Raw genomic sequence first — 27,384 nt, forward strand, 5'->3', positions numbered from 1 at the left:
GCGTTCTAAAACATTTTCATCAGACAGATTTTGCCAGTTGTTGTCTACATGAAGAGATAGATTCCTAATGCTTCCTACTTTGCCATCTTCCCATAATTCCCCAATGCATCATTTTTATGGATATGCCAAGTTTTCCATCATAGGTTTTATAACATTCTTTCAATAATACCAGAAATGTCTGGAGGTGCATGTTTTTTCACAGGCTCACCAATAGAGTATGGTGTCCACTTTGGACCATTGCTAATCTAACAAACAGGAAATGGAATCTAAGTTTAATCTCAAATTTAATTTGCATTAGTCTTCTTGTGTATAAAGGTGAGCATCTTTGTACTTGGTCAAGATTTGTTTCTTTCTCTTTCTATGAACTCTTTTCATTCTCTAGCCCAATCTTTTTAATGTATTGCTGATCTTTTTCTTTCCTAATTTGTAAATCTGCATATGTTAGGGATATGAACATTTTGTGTCTGTTGTTAATTGCAGATATTATCCCTAGTTTGTCATTTGTGGTTTTACTTTGTTTATTGTGTCTTGCCAAGCTATTTTGTAATGTCATCAAATTTATCTCTCTATTCCCTTATTGCTTCTTGATTTTGAGCCATAGTTAGGAGAGATATGCCCACTCTCACATTATAGTAGAATTCATTTGTGTTTTCATCTATTACTAGAATTTGCATTGTTTCATTGTTTATTATATATGAATATACTCTCCATTTGGGGTTTACTCTAGTATAAAAAATGGATTCAATTCTATCATTTTCTGTATGGCTGTTCTATTTGATAAATGCTAGTATTCAAAAATCCATTTCCCCTACTGTTTTGAGATGATTACTTTATCATATGCTAAACTGTCATGTGCAGTTTTGACTATTTCTGTATTTTCAATTCTATTTTACTGGTAAACTTTTTTTTATTTTCCCTCACAAAATGCCCCAGGAGAGTTTCTCTTCTTGTCTCAGTGTTGAAGCAAAGAAGGAATAGAAATTAATCCATTTTTTAATATGTCTGGCTCTGGCAATCTGGATTTGAATGCATGCTCTGTCTTATATTGTCTCTTTGGTCTTGAACAAATTATTTAATATCTCAAAGTTGCCAAGTCCTTCTCTGTAAAATGGGAATGATTTACAGACTTATTGATGATTATTTTCATAAAGCATTTAGTACACAGTAGCCTTTAATAATTGGAAACCATAGTTATTTCATTCTTATGGCTGTTGTTGTGCCAAATGAATACATATACTCTATAGTTACACAATTTGACTTCTACTTATTCTTCACATTGAGAAAAAGGATGTCACATCATACAAAGGAAAATAATGCAGTTGAAAGAAACTTCTGCGGGAAGAAATGTATTTCAACTCACTAAAATGCCTGTACTTAAGAAATACCCTCTCTAGGCATTAAGAATATCATCAATACATTTTTATTTAATATGATTAATGTAATTAGCTAGATTCTTGCCTTAAGAAAAGTATTTTCGCAGCTGGAAAAGAATATGCTCATTTTAATTTTCAAGCAGCTTGATGTTTGGTACAAATTACTAGTCTTTGTTTACTACAAGATGCAGTGAAAGACCAGGCAGGCTATAATTAAGATTTATGCACCATTAAAACACAATTTTATACTTCAAAATTTGCTCTCCCTACACTTAATATCTCTTTTCATGTGATGAAGTTTCAAATTAATTAAAGAGCTCTGCTAATAAAAGATATTTGGAAAATCACCCCAATAATAAATACTTTCCATCTCCTGACTCATAAGCTAATTAATTGTATACCACATTTGTGTCTCCTTTCCCTAGACCACATGATTTTGAAAGTTAATTTACTAATGAAATTGTGATTCTGTTCCTCAGTTAATGAAGGGAATTAGATATAGCACACACAGATACTATGTATTGTTTCAATTATGTGTCAAAATCTCAATGTCTTTCAGGGACTCCTGAGGATTACCCACGATTTTTCCATATGCATCCTAGGACTGCAGAACTTAGCCTCTTGGAACCAGTAAACAGAGACTTCCACCAGAAATTTGATTTGGTTATTAAGGTAAATTAAACTAATTTCTTCTCTCTTTGTATTTATAAACTTCTAATCAAGAATCCTGTAGTGGTTATTGTAGGCACTTTTATGTTACAGAAATTCAAATTAATCTGACCGCAATATTTAAAAAAGTGAGGTTCAGCTATTTTAATACGTTGCGCTACCTTTCTTTAAGATAACTGTTTATATTATGATGTAATTCAAATACTGAGTATTTTTGTAAGAAATGCCTTGTCCAAATATATATATAACGCTACATAATATAACTGTTACATTTTCTAACTTTTTTTTCTTGCTAAAAGGAATCAATTCTTGACCACAAAACTGCTCATAAATATATTTTAAATGGGCATGAATTTATATATTTTTATTTTAATATCATATTACGTTTTAAAATAATTTTTTTTCTTTCTAACATAAAAAGAAAAGGTCTTCCCTGTCCAGAAATCCTTTCAATAGATGTCTCATTAATTTCTTTATTTTGAAAAATGATCCTAGGCTAGAAAAATTATCAAAGCTAGGGGAATCCATCTGGCATTACACTTACAGTTAAATAATATCTACTGTATTGTAATAAAATTGTTTAAGAGGCACTGTGAAAACCAGGACAATCTGTCAAGTAATTCTGATAGACTTTGCTGGCAGGTAAGATCGGAGCTGGACAGTGAAGGAATAATGGCAATTTATGGAGTAGCAACGAGGGTGGGAGAAGTACTTTAATAGAACTGACCAAGCAAGTCTGGTGTGTAATATAAGTCCTTCTCATAAACACACAGAACAATCTATAGAAATGCACATTGAGGGTACTCTTTTATAATTTTAAACTGTTAAAAGTAGAGAAAATAAGATAAGGAAGCTTATGGAGCATATCCAAAGTTACTTAAGCACACTTTTCATAGAATTAGAGCCATAATCTTGCTGGTAAGCTCATTGATGCAAATGTGGAACAAAAATCTCAGCCAGCATAAGGAGCTGGCTCCGAATTGCCTCCCTGAGAAGCAGCAGCTCTGAGATTCACACTTAGGTTGATCTAAGCGAGGGCCATACTCTTATCCCTTCACCAAGATGCAGTTGCTTCAAAGTGGTGGGCTTAATTCTCTGTTGGTACAACTGCAAACAGAAACACGCAGACACACATTTGATTTTAGTTCAAATTAGGACATATTTTGTGGGCACTGATCATGTTATACGTTACCAGATCAAAGGTTATGGGTTGTCCCCCGTTCTTGAAGATCTCTAAGGGTAAAGAGTTGTACATGCTGGTAAATCAAATAGGTCCCATCAACATGTAACAGGAAGGCATCTAAAAAGTGCTGGAAAAGTACAGAATCGGGGCATATAAATTAATCTGGGGATTCCAGGAAGATGTTCCGCAGACTACCCTGAGCTACCTGTTGCTGCATCAGAAAGTTTTTGGCCAATGAATAGAAGTGGGAAGTATGTTTGAACATCAAGAAAAGCCAAAGTAAAAACTAGAGCCGTGTTTTAGCAGGCTACAAAGAGTTAACAGGGAACCGAGGGATAGGGGCAGACCAGGAGAGCCTCCTGTGAAATTGCTTTTTCCTTCGATTTTATTCAGTAGGGGTTTGGGAGTCATTCAACAAAGACAGACTCCTTTTACCATTTGTATAAAATGGCCATGCATGAGATTTATCTTCTTGCACTGACTATTTCAATTATCAGGGAACTATATAAAACTAGAAAATATGTATCCATTGTCTACCCTCCGTCTCCGTGTAGGCCTGTGGTGCTGTTCTCTGTAGGAGCTAAGAAAGCTGACAAGGCACTGTTACCAAACTGCCTCATTTCAGTCCTGAAATCAATTATTTTCCTTTACTATCAAACTTAGTTGTCCTGGTGTACCCAGGTACAATGAAAAGCAGCCCATCAATTATAGAAACAAAAATCAATTAGACAGGCCATAGATAATTTGTTTATGTTTTAATAACACTTTATATTATTAATGGAAGTTTTTACAGACATTATTAGATTCAAATTACTGTGTTTTGTGTGCAGTCAAGGGGATAATAAGCAAAGGTATCAATCTATACGAATAATAACGTGCCACCTGCTTGAATAAGAGCTGAATATTGTGGCTTTGTACAGGGATCCCTTGAAGTGTAACAGTCTGGTGGGTCTCTGGAGTGAGTCTTTCAACTTCTTCCCCTTTTCTTATTTCAACAATGTTTCATTTTTCATTGGAAATAGAAGGTTTTTTTTTTTAAGATTTTATTTATTTATTTGACAGAGAGAGATCACAAGTAGAGTGAGAGGCAGGCAGAGAGAGAGAGGGAAGCAGGCTCCCTGCTGAGCAGAGAGCCCAAGGCAGGACTCGATCCCAGGACCCTGAGATCATGACCTGAGCTGGAGGCAGCAGCTTAACCCACTGAGCCACCCAGGCACCCGGACATAGATGTTTTTAATGAATTTGATCCCCATTTCTGTTTCGGGAGCTAAGGAAAAACAAAATGAAGTATTTCCTCTTCGACTTTGAAAATTCTGCTTTAGAAAGCTATATGCACATTTAACAGGTGGGAAGCATCATAGTTAAGAAATTTTTCATCTTTATTCCATCCATATCAGCCAGGGATTTATTCAGGATACTGACAAAAATGTAAAGGTGAAATTAGGGAAACAAAAGGGAGTAGCCCACCAACTTTCGAATATTAAAGGATTGAAAGGAGTCCAATGGAAAAAGGAAAGGATGTTCCATTTCAAACACTATCCCAAATGTTAAAAGATTGTAATCTCTTAAACATTTTTAACTGAAATACACATATTGAATAAGAATTGTACGTTTGGTTTGCCCAGGAAAGTTCACATTCATGCCTATTGTCTTTGTATAATTATTCATAATATCTCTTTCACTCCGAAAACTGGCCCAGTTTGGATGAAAAGTTATGTGATCACCATAGTTACAAAGCAAAAGCAACTAGGAGATATATGAAAGCATATTTTATTATCTGGGTAATAATGAATCAGTTCATGCATAAATTATCTATTACAAAGCCCAGAAAATTCACTTTTATGATTTTAAGTGCAGTAATTTTTTTAAAAAATTATTAATTGATATATTTATACTCTTGACACCTAATACAAATATCAAGTGGATAAATTATTAATAATTCACTGTCTCACAGTTGCTCAGACATAATTGTGTTTTTTTATGGAAATCTCGTGGATTCACAGCTAAAGTGAAGCTCACAGACATGATCACACCACGGTCTCTCCAATTTTCTGTTTTTAACATTTTATATATTTATTTGACACACAGAGAGAGCATAGGCAGAGGGAGTGGCAGGCAGAAGGAGAGGGAGAAGCAGGCTCCCTGCTGAGCTGGGAACCTGATGTGGGACTCCATCCTCATGACCTGAGCCGAAGGCAGATGCTTAACTGACTGAGCCACCCAGGCACCTGGTCTCTCTGATTTTTAGGTTGTTATTGCCAGCCTACAGTAGCTGTTTTGCAGGCTGAGCTATAATCCCTTGTCTTTCCACACCGAGGGCATGTTAGCCTGAGCCTTCATCAGCCACCCTGAACACTCTCTGTCCAGCCAGCCTGACACAGTCACCATCCTCTCAGTCTGCCATCTTCTCTCCGGCCCCCATGCATCTGTGGATGCTGCCCCACCTTGTGAATGTCCCTTCTTTTCCTCTTGGGCACTGTGGGTCGCACTGTCACATCAGCGATTGCATCAATGTCTCACTGATACATCAGAGGCTAAGACACTCGGTCTGGAAAGGCCTTACCACAGCCTAGAAGCTTCTCCCAACATCCCGCTTGTCCCCATGATGGCTCTAACGGTCCTACATTGAATTTTCCTGTGTATTTTCTCTTGGACTTTACAATAGGGCAGGTGGTCATATATTTCTTTTTGTTGTGGCCCAAGTGTATGTCAAGTGCATAGAAATGCTCAAGAAATATTTGTCGTAAGGTATTCTCCCTGGCGCAAACTTCTAGAGCAACTGATTTTGCGTACCTACATCTTCACTGTATTTAAATACCTACTTTTGAAAGTGTGAGCATTTGATATGACTTCATCTTGTCTGTCTGTCTAGAATAAAGATGCAATAAACTTCTCAAATAAATTCAGCTCCTGGAATAAAAAGGTCAGATCTATGTGAAAGCAGAGTTTAAAGCTGTTTATGAAAACCGAACAAAAAACACTCCTTCTGAGGGGGAGGAATACACACACACACACACATACATACACACATTCAAATATATACATATGTATATATATATGTGTGTGTGTATATATATACATATATATATTTTGACACAGACAAGAGCCACAGAATTGAAACTGGAGAACTTGAATATCAGTGCAGATGGGACAGTGATCCTGGCAAGATACTTTTCTCCAGACATTTGACAAAGACAAGAAAGTCTCGAGGCCCGAGAGGACAGCTAGCATACTCACAGATTTGTGATGCCACAGCCTAGAAAGTGCTTGGCCTTTGTGTGAACGATAACATCAGTGATACTTCACAGGAACTCAGTAGAACCCTCAGAGACACTGTTTTTGAGGCTCACGATGTTTGTAGTTTTCAGTTTGCTAAGTCTTTGGAATGCGTAACACTTACTTGCTGTGGGAAAGAAAGAAAGGCATTGAAGTTCTGCATTGAGGAAATCGCCAGTATGGAAAGGGTGCTTTTAGATGATTTCCCACCTGCCTTTGGCTCAGGTCATGACCCCAGGATTTTGGAATCGAGCCCCCCATTAGGCTCCCTGCACAGTGGGGACGAATACGTCACTTATGAAAATGAATAAAAGGGAAGAATACATCGTGTCTTCTTGTCTCACATTTTTATTCATCCAGCTGAATTAGAAGAGAAATGGGATGCAGCAGTCGAATATTGCGGGTCTCCAAATTTGCAGGCTGACAAAAGACACACGGAGGTGATATTTTAGTTGGCCACCTTCCTTCCTTACAAGGTGACCTGCTGCTGCTGCTTGGAAGAAGAAAAGCCATTTATCCATTCTGCTCACACTGTCTTGATTTTGGCAAGGCCGTCTTGTCTGCAAAGGTCATGGTAGGAGTACAACAGCAAGTCCAAATATTGTAAAATGTCCAGTTGGAGCCACTTTCTGAATGGCCCTGGCCGGCAGTCCCTCCCCACTACGCCCCTTCACAGGCGACGACTCCCACCAGCCTCTTGCACAACCACTCCCGACAGGTCCTCATAAACCTCTTGGTTGTTGCATGGAGAATTTAGAGATACGGTAACAACTCACGAGCTAGATAGGTCTGCTTACCATTTTTTCTCAAGAATAAGCTGGTACCTAGGAGAAACACTAAACTCTCACTCTTCCTAGCTTCCAGGCTCTGAAAAATAACCCACTTGGAGATAAGGGTTTTTCTGGGTTTGATTTGTTTTGTTTTGGTTTTGGGGGGTTTTGCTTTTGTTTTTTGGTGTTTTTTGTGGGGTTTTTTTTTTTTTTTGATAATGATGATTTTTGAAATTCAAATATTCCAAGATGGAATTTTCCAGTCCACTGGTTCAAATAAGACACTTCAATGGGGGTTTTCTTCTGGTTGAGAGAAAAGAGGAAACTCAGTGGGAATGAGGTTAGAACTCTCTGTGGTCCTTTGCTGGTTGGAGAGGCAGATGGCAGGGCACTATAAGGGAGATAAAAGAGTTAACAGTATTCCAGAGTAAAGTGACTACTTCATCACCTTCATAATTCTGTTTCTGGTTAGCCTCGCTATTTACAGCCAAGATGATTCCCATGTTCCAAGCACCAGCTGAAGAGCCTGATGTACCTGTGATTAGCAGGGGTTTTCTGGGCCTAGGTCTTCCCCAGAGTGACTGGGTTTTTCTTTTTTAAATCATTCAAAATTACGTCAGTCATTCTGGTGTCAGTTCATATCTCAAACACTAAGCAAAGAGGAAGATTTTTATTATTGAAAGATATATAGGAACTTTGAAGATTCAATGCAATAAATTATGAACAGACTGGTCATATTCTTCCAGTGAGGATAAAATATACTTCAGTTTATTAAAAATATTCTTTTGGTGGGAAGCATGTCAGTATGATTTTCTTGTCATTTTATGAACCCTTGTTGGGTATGGTTTGCCTATATTCTCTCTATGGAAGACATTTTTTTCCTTTTGTAAATTTCCAACCAAGACTGTACTTCTTTGCTCTATTTTTGACATCACAAACAAACCACTTGTGTGATTAAAAAAAAAAAACACTGATTTTTTTGTAATTTATCTGATAAATTATGTTATGGGTCTGTACGTTCTCAAATATTTTTAGTCACTGTTCTAAGTGCCCTTGCTGTCAAAATCTTTAGGCATTCTTTTTAATTTGTTAGAGTATGGAAGTTTAAATAAAGAACATTTCTGTAGGGTTAAGGCACTGTAATTTTCCAAGAAGGGCCAAGAAGCAATGAAATATACTTCTTTTTAATTATTAATTAGTTGGTTTTATTAATATAATCTTTGACCTAAGAACAGTGGCTTGCCACAGCCATCTCTCCCTAAGACATCTCAAAAGAAAAATGTACTCATGTAGAAATTAAATGTAACCTATTGTCACTAAGGCTCTGGCCCCAAATCCCTTCTAGAACTTCAGTGAGCTGAGCAGGATCCCACAGAGAGCTCCCTTACACAAGTGAGGTTCCTGCACTTTCATTTCCAACTGTTCTGTCCAACTGAAATTTAAAACTGAAGACCTACTAATTCTTTGTAGATGAGCCTAGAGCAGTGCTGGCCTCTGCTGTAACAGCTTCCTAGGAACCTGAGGCAGAGAAGAAGTAGCAGACCTAACTGGTCCCCAGAGGTCTCCTGGCTCCACATCTCATGGTCACCAAAAGTGCTTATTTCTGGAAGGCAGGTTTCAGGGCTTCCCGCACTGAATCAAGACACCCATGTGTCTCTCATGACATTTGAGTGTGAGAGCCCACCATGTATTAACATCATTCAGAACCCTGTAAGGCAGGGTAACATTAAAATAATAATTAAGGAAACAGAAAAATAAATACCTATCCGAAAGCCTGACTGAGCCTGCAGGAATGTGCTTTAACAGGGACCTCACATGAGACAGGGAGTCATCAGACGAGAAGGGCTTCAGAAACCACAGTGTTTGAGAAACACTGATGGAGAGTACAGTAGGCAGGGTCTTCTTTGGGAGCCTGCCTTTAATGAAATGATGGATGGGAAGAGACAAGCATCTGGAATGTTTAAATATCCTTGTAATGTTGGCTGCTCCATTCACATCCTAGATCAGACTTTATTAAATGCGCTGTTTGCCCTTGAGTGTCCATAAATTAATTTACTACCTTACTATAAACTAGTGGCCACAAACTAGTTTACTAGTTTACTGTGGTGGAAGCATGTGCACATTTGGGGAGAGCAAGTGTATAGCAGGTTTTAGTAAACCTTTTTATTGGAAACTGTCCCTCTTGCTGGGTTTTTACAAACCAAGACACCCAGATATACCAAAAAAAAAAAAAAAAAAAAGCCCAGTTGTCTCTCCACCCTCTCCTGGCCACTACTCCCCACATACCTAAAAACCCCCAACTGCATGATTATAACAATGTACACTACTTTTGTCTGTTTCAAATTTGTTTTAAGATTGTATTTATCAGTTTATTAATTTAATGTATTAATTTATTTGAGAGAGAGAGCTCAAGCTGGGGCAAAGAGCAGAGGGAGAAGGACAAGCAGGTTCCCCATACAGGGCTCGATCTCACAACCCTGAGATCATGACCTGAGCCAAAATCAGGAGCCAGGCAGTCAATGGACTAAGCCACCCAGGTGGTGCTAAAATTGTTTTCATAATCACGGTGAAGTATCATATCTTGTATCACAATCGTAATAGCATTGTGCACCTTTCCTTTTGTTCGATAGTTTGTTTTGTTGTTGTTGTTGTTGTTGTTGTTGTTTTAACTGTGGCTAACCTCTGAGGCATACCTTTCACAACCATATACTGGCCACTTATGAAAGAATCAGTAACAATGTATCGTAAAGGTAATCTTCCAACTTTCATAAGCATTTGCTTCCAAACAGAAGTCCAAGTCATTCTTGTTTGAATCCCAAGGCAGGCGTGTCTCAATGCCTGGCTCTTAGAAAGGTGTAAACGAGTAAGGTTGTTGATGCTAGTAAATAAATTGGTTGAAAACATGAGTAAATCGATTTTAACAATCTAAATCGGTTAGGAAAAAGTGAGGGTAATTTCTGATCAAAGAGAGAAAATGGGAGTATAAATTGAGCCTTCCAGCAAGATCCTCCCAAACCAACCCTCTTCCTCAGGTTTACTTGCAAGTTGCATTGAGGAGTGGCAACGAGGAGGGTATGAAGCCTGGGTGGCATGGGCATGTCTGGTTTTCAGAGTCAGCCTCCGACTGAGCCAAATAAGCAGCTCCTGCATGAGCACAGGCAGGCTTGAGGAATGGAATCCTTTGTCTCCTGGAGGCTTGATTGAAGAGAACAGTCTTCTCCTGGGGTCTAGGAGAGAGACGGAGTTCATGGAGTGAGAAGGACAGGAGCATGATGGAGGCCCTGAAACTTTGGTGAGAGCAGTGACCCATTCTGGCTGGTCTTTCACAAAAGCACAGGCTCCCCTTATGGGCCTAGGGTGTTGACCAGGGTGGACGCAGCCAGAGAAGTTAATGTGATCAGGGGCTGATGGTGGTAGTGAAATCAGGGTGGTAACCAGGGAGGAGGTGAGAAGTCGTTAGATCCAGCTTGTATTTTATATTTTATTTTAAAGTGTGGTATTGCTCCTATTCCTTTTCCACAAGTGATTTTTTAAAGCCTTTATTGATTTATTTGACACTGTTTTTTTAAAAGATTTTATTTATTTGACAGGCAGAGATCACAAGTAGGCAGAGAGGCAGGCAGAGAGAGAGGAGGAAACAGGCTCCCTGCTGAGCGGAGAGCCCAATGCGGGGTTCGATCCCAGGACCCTGGGATCATGACCTCAGCCACAGGCAGAGGCTTAACCCACTGAGCCACCCAGGTGCCCCTATTTGACACACTGAGAGAGAGTGAGAGAGCACAAGCAGGGGGAGCAGCAAGCAGAGGTGAAGGAGAAGCCGACTCCCTGCTGAGCAGGGACCACCCCCCCACCCAATATAGGACTCTGGGATCATGATCTGAGCCAAAGCCAGATGTTTCACTGACTGAGCCACCCAGGTGCCCCGTATTTTAGTTTATAGTCAATAAAGTATTCTCTCGGATTACCCATGACTGTGCACAGAAGCAGGAGTGGAGGCAGGTGGAGGAGCCTGAAGACTTGGCCGCCGTGACTCGTAAACAGCCATGGAGTGGGTTTATGAGGGTGAGAACTCCCTTTAGCAATGTTTGCTGATCCCCACACAGAGGTGTGAGGTGGACCAACATGCTGAGATAGACAGGAGAGGTCAGCTGGGAGTCATGAGGTTACGGACACTTCTCAGACAATGACATGCGGCCAGGGTCCACCAGGACCTGAGTGAGAGGAGGAGGACACAGTCTAGCCCTCCTTCCTGGGCCTCTCCAGCTGTCAGGAGCGGTGGAGAAAGGGACAGATCAGCAAAGGAGAATGAGGAGACGCGGGGAGCAAAGCCAGGAGGAGACCAGGAGAAAGTGCTGTCTTGAAAGGCTGCTGAACAGTGCTTGAAATGCTGAAGATAGGTCGCAGAGATAAGGCCTGAGAACAACGCCTGCTTGCATCCAGGTCAGAGTCCTGATGGTTTTCCAAGAACAGGTGTGTGAGGCCAGGGCCGAGCCTGACCTAGGCGAGGGGTTGGGGTGGAGTGGGGGGCTTGGGAACACCTGTGAGGAGGGACCCCCCCCGCCAGTGGTGAATACATGGGTGTGACGGGTACGTCTTACAGGTTCACCACAAAGATCTCCTGACTGCCGAGGAGAAAATGATCTCCTCTTACTTTCTTAGAATTTATTTCCATGTCTTGATCATCGCCCCCATTTTCTCTTTCTCCCCTAAATCCCACTATCTAGTTGAAAGGGTTCACGTTAGAGATGGTGGGGCTGCTTGCCACCGGTCCTCAGGTGCAGGGAGGGAAGGGACTATCCACACTTGCTCGTTTTAATATTGAAAAAGGAGTAGTTTGTGTCTTTCAGTGTTTTGCTCTCCAAAGTAACTGAATAGTGTATTTTTCTTCTACTTTTGCTTTCTTGGCTTTTAGTTTCATTACTGAAAATGGGACTCATGCCCAGAAATAGTCCAAACAAAATCTGGCTTTTAAATATAATGCTTAACTGGTAACTGCAGATGCGGTAGATATAAATAAAGTTACCTTTATGGGATGAAGTGATTTCTTAAAAACGCCGGCTCATTTCACTTGACCTGCTTTTTGTGCTTCTAATCTCATTCACCAGTGATTACAGGGGAACCAAATAAGTCAGATTTTTGAGAATTTCTACTTATGTTGTTTAGAAGCAGAGAGGGTAGGATGACAGGTCTGATGCATGGTCTTGCAGCAGAGCAAAGTGTAATAGTATTAATTTGTGTTAAGTGCCATATTTTACCTCTAATTAATCTGGAGTATCCACGTTATTAATATTCTTTCCTGCCACTAATCTCTTCCATCCGTCTTACATTTGTGTATTCATTTGCATTCTCTGAATTAGACAAACATGTTGTGAATTTCCCTCCGTAGCCTCTCATAAATCAAGACACCTGAATTTGGGTGCTTTCCTGTCTCTTACATGTGATGCGGCCTTGAACTTAAAACTCATCCTTCTCCTTCTCCATGAACACAAAGGAATATTTTTTGTGTTTAGAGAGGGGTATACAAAAGAGAGTAAGGGTTAAGAATGTGGACCTTGGAGACAGATACCTAGTTAGCTCTCCTGAAACACTGAAATCAGACAAAGTATGTGATAGCAATCCAAACATACCGACCATACTAATGACAAACTAATGTGAGGGTTAAAAGAGTTTCACATGTTATGTTTAAAGATGTGCAGAATTAGATTCTTCTCATAGATCTGATTTGAGTTTTATTTCCTTTTCATTGGATTACTTTGTTTTCATCATGCAGATAATAACATGTTTTCCTGGCTCCACAACAGGCAGTAAAAATTAACAACCTACAAGCTAAATGTAAAACATAAACTTCTTTCACCGGAATAAAATTTGGCTTTTTGTTTTCCTGTCACTGTCCATAAATTGTTTTCCTGTGTGTTTATTGGGCGAGGGGGATGGGGACAAATGATAGATTTTGTGACTTTTCATGACATCACTAGTATGTCCATATGGATAGGACATAATGGCTTTTGGAATAATTAGCTACAAAATAAAGGCGAGAGAGAAAAGGTCCTGTTCAGAATGACTTGCATGTACGAATTGCTCCTGCTTTAATCAGATCACAGTTGCTGGGTCGGAACCCCATATGGACCAATTAGTTTCATCCAGTATAAAAGCGATGTTTTCTGGTCTTCGACTGTACCTCTCACCCCGATCAGCTGTGCTCAAGGAGCCTGTTGTGTGTCGCAGAGGGAAAGCCTAGAAGAGTGTCCATGGCTCAGCACAAATTAATCATAACCTCTGGATGCAGAAGGAGCTACCCATGGTGTCAACAGCACATATGGGCTATGTGTGAGAGGAATACATAATTCTAGAAAAAGCTACACATTATTTCAGGATTATTGTCCTCAGTGCAGAGCAGAGCTCATGAACATTTTACACTGTGGACCCCTCTTGGCAGTCTGTTCCCAAAGAAAATTCAAATGCACAAAATGAATGGCATAATGTTATAGAGGGAATCTAATTCATTGAGATGGAGTTACCAAAATATTTTTTAAAAAGTTTTTATCCATGCTTTAAATAACATAATGCTACAGTGACTTTATTCATTACCATAAATTCAAATTAGTAATTAGCATAAATGATATTTCAGAATATCTTCAATATTAATACTAATGTGAAGGAAAGAAAGTATTGTGATTTTTCTTGGTTCAGAGTTACCAGCCTTGCTAAACATCACTGTGATTTGTTACTTACCCTATTAGTTGACGAAAATGCTAAATTACAATTGGAGGAAAGTGCACAACTGTCTTCTAGAAGGCCTAGGTTCTTGCCTCTGGGTTGAAAAATCAGAGATATCTATCTGAGCTATTTATAAATTTTCATGACCAAAATGTTATTATTTCTTCCAGGAAAGCACTCCAATATTTAATGTAAAATATTTAACTTTCACCTGGAATTGATTTCAAAATACAACTATTGTGGTTATAGGGAAAACTTATTAATTAAAAATTGACAGTGGGGACTTTGAATTTATTTTAATAAATGTACATTATATTGGGTTGTATCAAGGTTTCCCCTAACAGGTGGAGGAAATTTTCCAGAACTCAGATGTGATGAAATCTTCTCTCAAATAAAACTTTTGGATTCGTATAGAATAAGACAAATTTTCTTAATAAAACAAAAAGTCAGGGGTTGGTGTTCCCCCAATTCCCAACATGACTACATGGCCATGGAAAGAAAATATATTAGAAATATCAATTGTCATCAATTTTTTATACTAAAGAGGAGAAAAAAGAGGATAACAAACATATTTCTAGGACATGAATATCAATTTTACTTGAATAATGTATGAAATTAAATAATATTTGAAATTCTACAACTACTAAAAGTATTTCATTGAAATCATCTCTGTCCCATATATGAAGCTTTTGAGGACTTTCCATGGGCAGAAATGTAGTCTTAATCTATTAACTTTATATGGAAACATCAATTATTTGGGGATTAGATCATTCATGTGGAGTTAGAAGACACAGAGAAGAATAAAGTAAATATGATACTTTATGAATCTTTTTTCCTTGGACTTGCATTTTTTTTAAAGATTTTATTTATTTATTTGATAGACGGAGATCACAAGTAGGCAGAGAAGCAGGCAGAGAGAGAGGAGGAAGCAGGCTCCTAGCTGAGCAGAGAGCCCGATGCAGGCCTTGATCCCAGGACCCTGGGATCATGACCTGAGCCGAAGGTAGAGGCTTTAACCCACTGAGCCACCCAGGCACCCAGACTTACATATTTTATCAGCAATTTACCACATGTCTTCTTTCTTGGTTTTCTGTCTACTTATGTGAAAGCATAGCTATCTTTTCTTTTTTTTTTCTTTTAAATATTTTTATTTATTTATTTGACAGACAGAGAGCACAAGTAGAGGGAGAAGCAGGCTCCCCACTGAGCAGGGAGCCCAATGCGGGGCTCGATCCCAGGACCTTGGGGTCAAGACCTGAGCTGAAGGCAGAGGCTTTAACCCACTGAGCCACCCAGGAGCCCACAGTTATCTCTTCTAACAACATTCAGCAGCAGATACAATAACTCACAGCAATGATTATTAATATATATTTTTTAAATATATGCTGAATTTTAGGACAGGAGACCAAAAGTTGATGAAGCCTCTGTGGACTTTCTCTTCCTTATTTATGCTTTCTAAGGGCCCCTCAACTCTAAAGCATTTCTTCTTTCTGTACTGACACCCATTCGAAAAAGAATCCTCAAAAATAGCATGAAAAGTGACCCTCTAAGATGATCCAAGAACATACAACATTTTAACCTTTTTAAAAATTCTTTTCTAGGCTGAACAGGACAATGGCCATCCTCTGCCTGCCTTCGCCAGTCTCCATATTGAAATCCTGGATGAAAATAATCAGAGTCCGTATTTTACAATGCCCAGTTACCAAGGCTATATCCTGGAATCTGCCCCTGTGGGAGCAACCATCTCTGACAGTCTAAACTTGACCTCCCCTCTGAGAATCGTGGTTCTGGACAAAGATATAGAAGATGTAAGCTCAGTATAAATGTTGCTCTTGTTTCCTTGATGCAACTTATTATATTTATGTCAACAGGAACTTTGACAAAGACGTCGCGATGGGAGCTATGGAATAGAGAACAGAGTCCTTGTGAATAAGAGTCTCATAAATGACAATCTTAGTGTTGTAATTTCATTTCATGTCAAGAATACTATAAGAAAAGAGCATATTTGAATTTAGCGACCTTTTTTTTTTTTTCAGTTTTATAGATACTGCATATAGGGAAGAAAACAAATGTTTCATTTATATTTGCTAAACCCCCAGGAATCTTTTTTATTAATATGGGTTAAAAACTGTATATACAGTTGCTGATAGGGAAGAGTCATGGCATTAGACAATGAGTCTACAAAAACACAAAGGCAGTGCTGGAGTATGATTTGGGGGACTTTGCTGACACTATGTTATTTGGGGGCAGCTGATTTGCTCCTGCTTCTGCTGGTGGTTGTGCTGAAGCTTAGATGGTCTGCTCTACACATAGTAGTCCATAGTGGTGACACTAGCTTACACATTGGGAAATGTTCCAGGCTGGGCGGATCAGCCTATTTTTCCCCTTCAGTCCCTCTCTGGTTGTAGAGAACAGACAGAAAATCTATACCAGGCCAGTCAGAGCACTTCCAGGAAAGGAAAAACAAAGGACTGGAGCTGGAAGGTTTTGGCATGATGTATTAAAGAAGTGGAAAGGACTTTTGAGCCACTAGAGCCAAATGTCCTGGCCTCATGGCAGCAGTTTGTCACCAGCAGGGGAGAAGGGGCAGAAAAGAGTCCTGTTGGTGCTGTCGGGTAAGACTTTCCCTGAGGATGGAGGTGTTCTGCAGTCGTGCTGTTCACCCCAGGAGCTGCGAGCCCCGTGTGGTTGTGCAGTGCTCAGTGTGAACTGGACTAGGAACCCCATTTTAATGTTGTTGTTATTTTTTTTTAATTAACTTAAGTGTAAATCATCCCCTGTCACTAATTGGACAGCGCAGCTGTGGAGTGTCCCCCAGATCTCATTCCATGGCTTTTGTCATCTGTCTGGTAAACGAACTTCCAGACTTTTTTTTTTTTCTCTTTCTGGAAAAAGTGTGTAACACTTCACCAAGGCTTTGACAACTCCATGTGCACACTCCTCTTCCCAGGTCCCTTCCTGCCTCCCAGTCCTTTCTCTTCTCTCATCCACCGTTCTTGTCTTTCTTATTTCTCCTCTTCTATCTCATCATGTTATCACGTCACAAATATCACAGCAGTAGCTGTCACTGAGTTCTAAGTACCTGCCAGACAGTATAGTAATTGCTTTATCTTGTATTAATTCTCTTAAATCTCATGGCAAACATAATAGATGAAATTTCCCATATAGCAAAAGGGGAGATGGAAGCTATTTTAAATGCCTAACAGTGATCACAGGGTTCATAAATGGTGGAGCTGGTCCTTGAGCCAAGGTCTATGGGAAGTGAAGTCCTTGATTTTAAGCACCAAACTAAAGCCCCTATCTCTTTGCTACAGTCTGGCTCTAATCTGACTATGATAATGGCTGATGAATGCTACAGACTTTCTTCCAGAAAAGTGCATATCCATGCACAACTTCCCATCCTAGCTTTAAGGGGTTAGGGGGTCCCCTGAATGTCTTCATTTAGTGAATGCTTGCTAGGAAACTCAGAGTCACCCTAATATGTTTTATATAGGCTAAGTTACTGGTAGAATGAGTGCTGTCCCATAAATTTTGGTATGGCTCCTATTTCATTTTTAAATTGGAATGCATAATCATACTTTGAGCAGTGACTAGCTAATTTGTGAGATTATCATGGTTTATGTCACACCTTCATGAACACAGTGGTAAGCAAAAGCTAAATCCTGAAGAAGAAAAATAAAAACAAGCAACTAAATCCTGAAGAAAAAGAAAAAAAAAGGCTAAATCCTGAAGAAGTTTTAGTTTCTCCATAATTGCAAAATGTACATGTCTGTACTCATTGATGTATTTACTATTATTATTATTATTTTGCTTGATGTGTTTATATTTCTGAATGGTTGCACACTAAGCCCTACACTAGTTTGTGTACATGCCGACTTTTCTGGATTTTCATTCTCTTTAAAGATTTTCAGATTGCTTCTAAGAACCTATCAAGAATGGTGGGACTTGCAGGGTGTCACTGAGGCATGTCGGGGAGCTCCTGGGTCTAGAACACCTGGGAAACATGATTAGCATTGTGCTCTGAGCGCCGACAATTCCAGTGAGCCTATTAAAAGCTCTGAGTGTTTCCAGGGGTGAGGCGACGGGCTGTGGTTCTGGGGAGTTTGTGCTTTGGAGTTAAACAGCCCTGTTTGACTCTTGGTTCTACCGCGTAATGGCTGTAGCATGTGGAGGGGCTTTCATTTACCAGTTGCTTCACCAGTTGCTCCATTTGCTTAATCACCTGTGATCCAAAAGGTCAATGATTGCTGCCTTGATCTGCTCCTTTACTCGGGGCTGGCGTGGATGGGTGGGGAGAGCACCATTCCCATAGATGAGGCCATACAGATGGAGAATGGTGCCACTACCACATCTCATTAAAATATCACAAACTTGAACACTGTGTATCTGGTCACTCATTTCTTATTTAGGCCCATCCTCTTTCTGAAATTAACAACAATGTGTGCCATGAGGTGCCCTGAAAGGGAACCAGTATCTCTAATCTAGTTATAAATGTTTCCAAAACATCCTTCCTATTTTGTCCTCTGAATGCTTCACGACTCTCTTTTCTTTTCCCATCTTTATGACCATCACCCTACTCGCCTCTCATTAGAATTGCCTCCTGACATGCTTGCCATTGTATCTTTTTCTGACTCAGGCCTCTCTCTCATCTGGCCACTAATGGTGATCTCTTCGAGAGCTCACATGGGACTGTGCCATCTGTCTGCCTAGCATGCTGGTGGGACATCACGTACCCCATACAAGAGAATGGACAGTGTTGCTCAATGCCTGAGCATTCCTACCCCATCATGTGCTCAAACTCCCTGGCTCACCTGTTACCTTTAACAATTACTTGTAGTCTCCTCCACATGCCAACCTGCTTCTCATCTCATTTCCATTGTTTATGACATTTTCATGTTTTGAAATGTTTAATCCTTCATTTCCCAAGCTGACTTGGACAACTTATGCTCAGTGTTTAGAATTTCACTCAGACTTTCCCTCATCCAAGCATCTTGCCCAGACTCTGCTTCCTCCCAGATAAGCTGCCTTTCTCACCTCTGTGCATTTCTCTAGTGCTCTACTCACATCATTGTAGATGCCTTGCTCCCTCTGAATGTAAATGGAGGATAGAGCCTACATCTCAGTCACTTCTGTATCTTGAAGATCTAATGCAGTTCCCAGAAATTAATAGGTTCTAGTGATTATTTAATGAGCTCATGCATTCGAGCATGAGTAAAGGGATGAGGACATCTAATATATGCATCAAAAATTCTAGTGATATTGATTTAACTGTGTTACAACATGGCCCCATTCCATGGTTGGACGACTAATTCCTAGAAAGCTCTTCATCATATTGAATTGGAACTAACCTTCTTGCAATTCATCCAGTATTCCTTACAGCTTTCCTTTGCAGCACACAGAATAAATTTGTAGAATAGTCACTAATATGTTTCAAGATACATTGATGTCCTTCTGAATCATCTCTTTTTCCAGGCCAACAACTGTTTGTTTTTAAAAAGTAAAATATGTTCATTGCTAGGTTACTTTAAGGTCTGTGTTAACAAAAGAAACTTTAAGGCCCTGGAAGTTCACAGGCAAGAATTTTACTACATGGTAAATTCTTGCTGTTTCTGAATGTCAGAATTAGTGAAATCAATCAGCACAGGGATAATAGGATTTAAGAATAAAGACAGAGACATGTCACCACATGCAGACGTTATTAACAGAAATGGAGGTTCCGTATCAGGCATGAAAAGAAGTCCTCACGGTAGCAGTCAGTTTCCTGAGTTGTTTCAAGAATAGCTGTGCCATGGGGCATATGCCAAGAGGAGAACGGACTTGGATTATTTGTCTAAAAAAGAAGCTCTGTTTCTTTCCTTCAGCTCAGGGGAAAATAAGACAAAGCTTTAAAACACAGTAACAAGGATTGGTGAGTTGTGATGTTATTAATGGTATACCTTCCCAGTCAGAATCTTGAGTCACAATGAACCTGAAAAAAAGTACAAAAATTGTGTTAGTGTTTCTTTTCTGTAGTTTTATAAATAGCGACATCTAGATACATATATTATATACAAAGAGAGATAGGAATCACCTTTATGTGGTTTTTTTTAAAGTACTCTTAGCTTATACTTTCAAAATAGCTCAGAAGATCGGTAAACAAGACATGGCCAAGGTTTTCAGGAGGATGTCAGAAGCCACTGGGTTTTCAGAAGCAGAGTTTGGTTCTTGAATTCTGGTTACAAAAAAATAAGTAAGTAACAAGGAACAGGAATCAACAGAGGTTACTCACTTGGCTTTTAGAAAGGCAGTGAGTCACTTAATTCCAGCTGGGTTCATGTTCCTGCATCAAGTGTTACTGTTTTGAGATAAAGACATCCTTGACTCTAGTACAAAACACTTCAAGGTGCTGATATGTGTTTATATGCTTTATACATATTGATATGCCATTGTATGTAAATTATGTCAGAGTATGAAGACAAAAGTTGAAAAAAGTTATTAGTTTAAATGTACTAGAAAATGTCATTGTTGTCTGTTTCTCACTAGTGTGTACTTGGATGCCATATGTGTGTTTGTGGTCATATATGCTTACATTGTTTTTTCTTGATGTTAAATTTGCAAATAGGTCCCACCTGGTGGAGTTCCTGTAGGTATTGGGTGTTTATTTTGAGTTTGTTGTGAATTGCTGTGGTTATTTCTTAGCTTTTTTCAATTTTCTTCTACAACAAGTAGACTGTTAATTCATGATCACTTATACAGAAACCTACAACTACCATAAATATGTATATGCTTGTAGATGTAATTGAAACTTATGTTCCTCATGTTATTGGTTAGAGTAGAATGAATTGTTCAGAACCCAAAGTGCAGCTGAACTTTAGCAAAGATTATTCAGTTGTTAAATGTTTTTGCAGTCCATGACAACCATGCATAATTCATCACAGTATTCTTTCTAAAAGATTCTAAGTGTGGAGCTGAACCTTTTTGAACAAGTTTCTCTGAAGACAACCACTGCTGACCAATTCAAATTGATAGATGAGATTAATCTTTTTTTGGCATTTCTTATTATACTTTATAATTTATGTATGCCCGTAAGTATGCATATGTATGTATATGCACATATACTCACATTTCTGTGTTATATATGTGTATATATATGAGAATGCATATAAACTTGTGTGTGTGTGATATGATATTTTAATTCTTGTTGGAAACCCAAAGTTGGCTTTAAATCCAATTACTTATTATTTTGAATGTCTTTCTTCTATATGATGGGATTTCTAATTCTATATTCACCTGTTTGTTTACATTTGCATATGTGCTTACCTTCACCTTCCTTTTTTTAAATTTTGTGCTGTAAGTGAACATCAGAGTTTATTTTACCTTCCCAGAAAATAATACACAAATCAGTGAAATGATATACTTATGATATATACCAAATATATACTTTAGACAAAATAATCTGCCATTTGTCTGAAGGAAAAAAGAACATTTATTAATCAGCCTTATTTGTACATAAGAATTAGTTAAAAAACTAATATGTATTTTAAACAAATTTATAGACACAAGGACTACATAAAATCCATTGTCCCTATCAGAATAGTACGCCAGAACGTTATCGATTTACACTCATAACATACCATACCTGAAACTAGTGTTAAAAATAAATCCAAGTGTTAAGCTTTGAGTAACAACTAGTTAGATATTTCCAAATATGTATTCTTAAATTCTTGTCCTCAAGAAACATCCAGATATTCACCAATGGGATCTACAGATCCAATATATAGATTTTAAAAAGTTGGCACATGACCTGTTTATAAAATTTGCAAGTTAAAATTTAATCAAAGGTTAACTGAGCAGGACAGATTAAGATGTCGTGGACAATTGTAGCTTTCCATGTTATGTTATCTCTTAAAAAATAAAAAAATCTGCATGTCTGGGAAGTGTTACTTTACTCCCCAGTAATTACAATAGGACTTGAAGTGAAAAATTATCCAAAGGTCTTTAATGTTTCTAGTTATCAAATACAAGTGTCTGTTTATGAGGTCCTGGTGTGTATATTGTCTTCAAATGCAAAGCCTTTGACAGTGAAAAACTTGCTTCTTCTGTCAACTGGGAAAGGGTCTATGTTGTTTGGGACACAAGCATATTATGCAGTTTTACATATGCACATGCTGGTTCACAAGCCAACATTCACTGCAGTTTTGCACCCTCACAATACCTAGCATTAAAAAAAAAAAGTGCCTACAATATGTGGTGAGGATATGCATGAATATATCTAACAATTCTACTAACAGAGGCTCCAGTTGAAAGGAAGAAAAAAAATTGGGAAAATGTTCATTCTATGCAAGTAAAGAATGACCGAAGTACTTGAATAAAGGGAAAGAAGTAAGTATTTGCTTTATCAGGTCCCATAGCAGAACTTACTCACTTTGAATCACTGGGTGTTTCAAGTCTGGGTAAAGGAAGCTATTCTTCAGCACCATTATGAGTAAAGTCAGAGAACACACAAAAATATATGAATTTAACAGGCTAGTGATTTTACCTTGATTGGTAAAATCAAGGACAAACATTAAAAAAATGACAGACACTCCTACTTATTTAGGGTTTTTTGTGGTTGTTGTTCATTGAAACTGCATTCTAACTTTTCTGCTCATTTAAAAGTAATCATTGGATTGTATCACAATTGACTTTAAAGTACACAGTAAGAAGCAACCTCAAAATGTGGTTCAAGACACATTGAATTTACATGCATTTTATAATCTGTTTTTAAAACAAATATTTTAACTTATTAACTAACATGCTTGATTATCCAAACACCCCACCTGCTAGCCGTGCTGACCAATGGGGTTCATGACCCTGACATGGAGCCTGAGGTTCCTGCTTTAAAGTATCTAAGGAAAGCCTCTGACTTTTCACAACTCTTAACAACCTTGATTATTTTATAGTCAAGAAACCAGTGGAAATTATTATATACAGCATTATTTTTTCTTGTTCCAGGATCAATAAATGTAACATACTAAACTGACATCACAATCACGGACATAGAAGGTACAATAGTATACCATTTAAATGCTATCTCCTAATGAGATGTTACAAATATAGAACTTGTGTTTAAATGAAACCATTCATTTCAAAGTTGTTTGAAACATACCTATTGCATTTTTAAAAAGGTATGTAGGTTACAGTATCTGTGGATCAAGCCATGCCTTTTAATATAGTAGGACACATTTCAACTTTCTCACTTACACATAGAAATTTTTAAAAGGTCAGTTCTAATTTTTTAATCAAATGAACATGCCTTTAACAATTCCAAAGTCTATAGTCTGCCCTCAGCCCCGGATTTCAGATTTGGAAAAGTACTCTATGATATTAGATTATATTTCACACTGTGCTGTGCATCATATGTATTTTTTCATTTGAGTCTAGTTGACACGTGCTGTGACATGAGTTTCAGGTAAACTTCTCTGTATGTTATGCTGAGCTCAGCACATGAGTAGGTCCCATCTGTCACTGCACAGTGGTCTTACAGGACCAGTGACTATCCCCTGTCCTGTGCATTTCATCCCAGGACTTACTCATTCCATAACTGGAAGCCTGTTATATATTACAGGCTCCCCTTAATGCACAATATTTTTATAGTTGCCAAAACCTATAGAAACACCTCACCTCCCTGTGTCAAGTCTGTTGATGTTGTTTTCATAAAGCTTTGTCCATAGTCCTGTTTCCCACTGTTCATTTCTCTTCCCCACCTGCCTTCTTACTCTACCACCAGACACCAGTTCATGTCTCCCCACTTACATCCTTGTTCTTTCTCTAACAGGCAGAGATTAATACCTTATCTTGCAGGACGGCAGTAAGACTGTGAAGGGTTTCCAATGCATAGTTAATTATCTCTGTTTTGAGCTCTGTAACCCCATCTTTATGTATATGTCATTTTTCTGAACTCTTATCGGACACAATGCAGCCAATTCATATATCTTCAATCTAATCATCTGAAATTTTTAAATTAAAATAAACATTATGTTTCCCTTTGGAGAATCTTTGCAGCATTAAAATAAGAAAAAGCAAGCATGCTATTTATAGGTAATGAATTATAAATAACCAATTTTATTTATTTTACATTAAATGTGAAAACAGAAGAGTACTAGGCATATGTGCAGTTTATTACTACAAATGAAGTAGTTGTGCAATCCTACAGCTAAAATTTGGGGCTGCAGTTTTCTTTTCTTGCATTTATTTCTTATTCCTCAAGTCCGATGAAGTTCTGGAGAATATTGATATTAAATAACCAAAAAGAGTATATTCAATTGGATTATTACCTATCCTATTCTTTTCCTTTTATTTACATTAAGTGTACTTGTACTCATTTTGCTATGATGTTTTCCACAAAAGTGGTCATTGTCTTTGCATAATTCAGCTCAGTGATGAGTGAATGTCTAGTGAAACCTATCTTGTCTTTGGACTATTATAGTCATGCATAGTTTTGTAATAGATTTGCGAAATTAATCTCCAGTTAATGAGCTAATAGCTACATTGTGTATTCAACATTTTAAATAATGGCATTCTTTTTTTTCAAAGACGAAAGACCCAGAGCTTCACCTTTTCCTGAATGATTACACCTCAGTCTTCACCGTTACACAAACTGGCATCACTCGCTACCTCACCTTACTTCAGCCAGTGGACAGGGAAGAACAGCAGACTTACACTTTTTCGGTAAAAGGCTTTCGTGTGTGTGTGTGTGTGTGTGTGTGTGTAAACAAAGATATCTGTTTAAAACTTAAGTCAATAATTTAGGAGGAAAATGCAGTATTTTCAAGGAATTGAGAATTTAGATTCTCAATAATAAAATTCTTCACATGTATTTTTGTTTGTTTTATAAGTTTGTGCAACAGTGTTAACATTCTTTCCAACAGAGGAAAAATAATTTTCAAGATGGAAACAGGAAAATAGGAGTCTTGTTTTTCACCATACACTCATAATTTACTTAAATTTGAGATAGTATCATCTAGAATCCACAAATAATCATTTCCTAACCCTTGTTTTATTTTAACATTTTTTTTTGTTATTACATTTTAAATTTTGTCATGGGGTTAAGCCACTAGGATGATCCCTGCGCCCCCCAAACCCATCCCACCCCTCCTCTGGAAACATTTGGCAATGTCTGCAGACACACTGGCCATCACTGCTGTGAGAGGTGCATTTCGTATCAGGGAGGGAGACACTAAGGATTCTGGTAAGCACCTTATAGCACACAGGACAGGGCCGCCTCCACCAAAACAGATAAGTATCTGATGGAGAGATCCGAGTTTAAGTTAATCAAGAACAAACAGAAAAGAAAAGTGAGGGGAGATTAGTCAAGCTGTAATTGTAAATAGTTACCAAAAAATAGAAATATTTTTGTGTCTCTATGAAAAGAGCAGTTGAGAAGCTAATACAGATGAAAAGAAAGTTGTATTATCTGACTTTCTGAGATGAATTTTATTCAGATATAAGAGAAAAATGAGATGATAGAAAAGTAGAGATTGTGGGACTTACATAGGATTTCCTTCTGAGACCCAGAGCTTCCAGAAACCTGACAGGTGAAACTTAGATACAGAGTGGATTTCAAGAGTTATTCAGTACAAAGACGGTGGTGTTATAATGCTGATTTTGTTTCTCAGACCTTCCTAAAATGTTAGCGATGTAATTACAATATCACTATTAACTAATGGCACTAAGTCTTATAAAAATTGCCACTTGGTGAATTACCAGAAAAAGACATCACATCTCTAGGGCACCTACTTTCTTGTGTGATATAAGTATGTTGACTATAAACACTTCTATGGCATTGTATACAGAATATGGAAATGTGAAGAATAACTTCCTTTTTTTTAATAAATTTTAAAAAATTAAGTAGTAGTTAACATCAGCAATGTTACTGGCTCACCCCAGGGCTCTAACATATTTTGCACATCTGCTTCTTTAAAATGTGCTTGGAATTGGATACATGAAAAATAAAACAGAATCCTCTATAATCACCTCTGCTTATATGTACTATCATAGGTCTTTTCCTTTTATCCACAGAACATTTTGGCACCCATTTAAAACTGAAATTATATATAAGAAACGTCTTAAATTGTAAGAGTGAATTCTGTGCTGCTTCCGTTCGCATGACTTCTCTGTTATATGTATTTTTCTCTCCCCGAAGATAACGGCATTTGATGGTGTGCAAGAAAGCGAGCCAGTTACTGTCAATATTTGGGTGATCGATGCAAACGATAACACTCCGACCTTTCCTGAAATATCGTATGATGTCTATGTGTATACAGACATGAGCCCCGGCGACAGTGTCATTCAGGTAACTGGCTGTGTGGTGTGCGGGTTCACAGGAAGTCGTTAATTCCATGGGCATTATGCAATGTGTACATTAAGAAACTGTTGAAGAGGGGCGCCTGGGTGGCTCAGTGGGTTAAAGCCTCTGCCTTCGGCTCAGGTCATGATCTCAGGGTCCTGGGATTGAGCCCCACATCGGGCTCTCTGCTCGGCAGGGAGCCTGCTTGCCCCTCTCTCTCTGCCTGCCTCTGCCTACTTGTGATCTCACTCTCTATGTCAAATAAATAAATAAAATCTTAAAAAAAAAAAAAAGAAACTGTTGAAGAAGTTGAAGTGAGCTCAGACTCATGGTATGGCATAGTTGAGTTTAAGAACTTTAGATTTATGTTTATTTTTCAAATAAAAGTGCCACTATATGCCCTTTATTTTTTTAAGCTTTTATTTTTTGAGGTGGGAGAAGAGCACAGAGAGGGAGAGAAGCGCAGTCTCCGCAGAGCAGGGAGCCCAATGTGGGACTCAGGACCCTGAGATCATGACCTGAACTGAAGGCAGACGCTTAACTGACTGAGGCAGTGAGGCACCCCATTCCACTTTAAGTGGAACTAATTAATTGCAAACATAGATATTTGACTAGTTTATACTTGATTTTTAAAATTTTAATGTACCAAATATATTTACTTAATATAATAATGTATTTAACACCCTGAAGTTTAAAGTATTAGACATACAGTTGAAAACTTCCAATTATTTTGAACTTCTGCAAATATGGGTTGAATTTCCCTCGGTAATAAAGACAGAAGACTGCCTTAATAAATTAATGGATAATACTGTTGGACAGTGGTTACCCAGACATAAAATGGAATCATTGCAACAGAGAAAAATTTTAATTGTGTAGTAAGTGGTGTCTTTGAAAACACAAGAAATTGGGCAAAATCTTTCTCCTTGATTTGTCTTATTTCTATTATTAACTGTGTACTTACTGCATTTAAATTAATTACAAGTTATCTTAAAATATGTGGGTTTTTTCCATTTTTTTTTTTTTTTGTATTTTGAGTATGTTATAGAAAAGTCATAATATTCTTCCTTGAGGATTTTTAGAAAGAGTGGA

At 38.2% G+C, this 27,384-nt stretch overlaps 1 protein-coding gene across 1 annotated transcript in view; it reads left to right on the forward strand.

The window, feature by feature from the left end:
* The window catches only part of PCDH15 (protocadherin related 15), a 731,887-nt gene that overhangs the window by 334,070 nt on the left and 370,433 nt on the right, over positions 1-27,384 (forward strand). The window contains exons 10-13 of the mRNA XM_045081472.1: positions 1,933-2,045; positions 15,590-15,796; positions 24,543-24,677; positions 26,152-26,301. Of these exons, the coding sequence (XP_044937407.1) occupies positions 1,933-2,045; positions 15,590-15,796; positions 24,543-24,677; positions 26,152-26,301 (605 nt within the window). The remainder of the gene's footprint in view (positions 1-1,932; positions 2,046-15,589; positions 15,797-24,542; positions 24,678-26,151; positions 26,302-27,384) is intronic.

This window comes from Mustela putorius, unplaced genomic scaffold (assembly GCF_011764305.1).
Source record: "Mustela putorius furo isolate JIRA1106 unplaced genomic scaffold, ASM1176430v1.1 tig00000577_pilon_pilon_pilon, whole genome shotgun sequence".
Classification (NCBI taxonomy): Eukaryota; Metazoa; Chordata; class Mammalia; order Carnivora; family Mustelidae; genus Mustela; species Mustela putorius.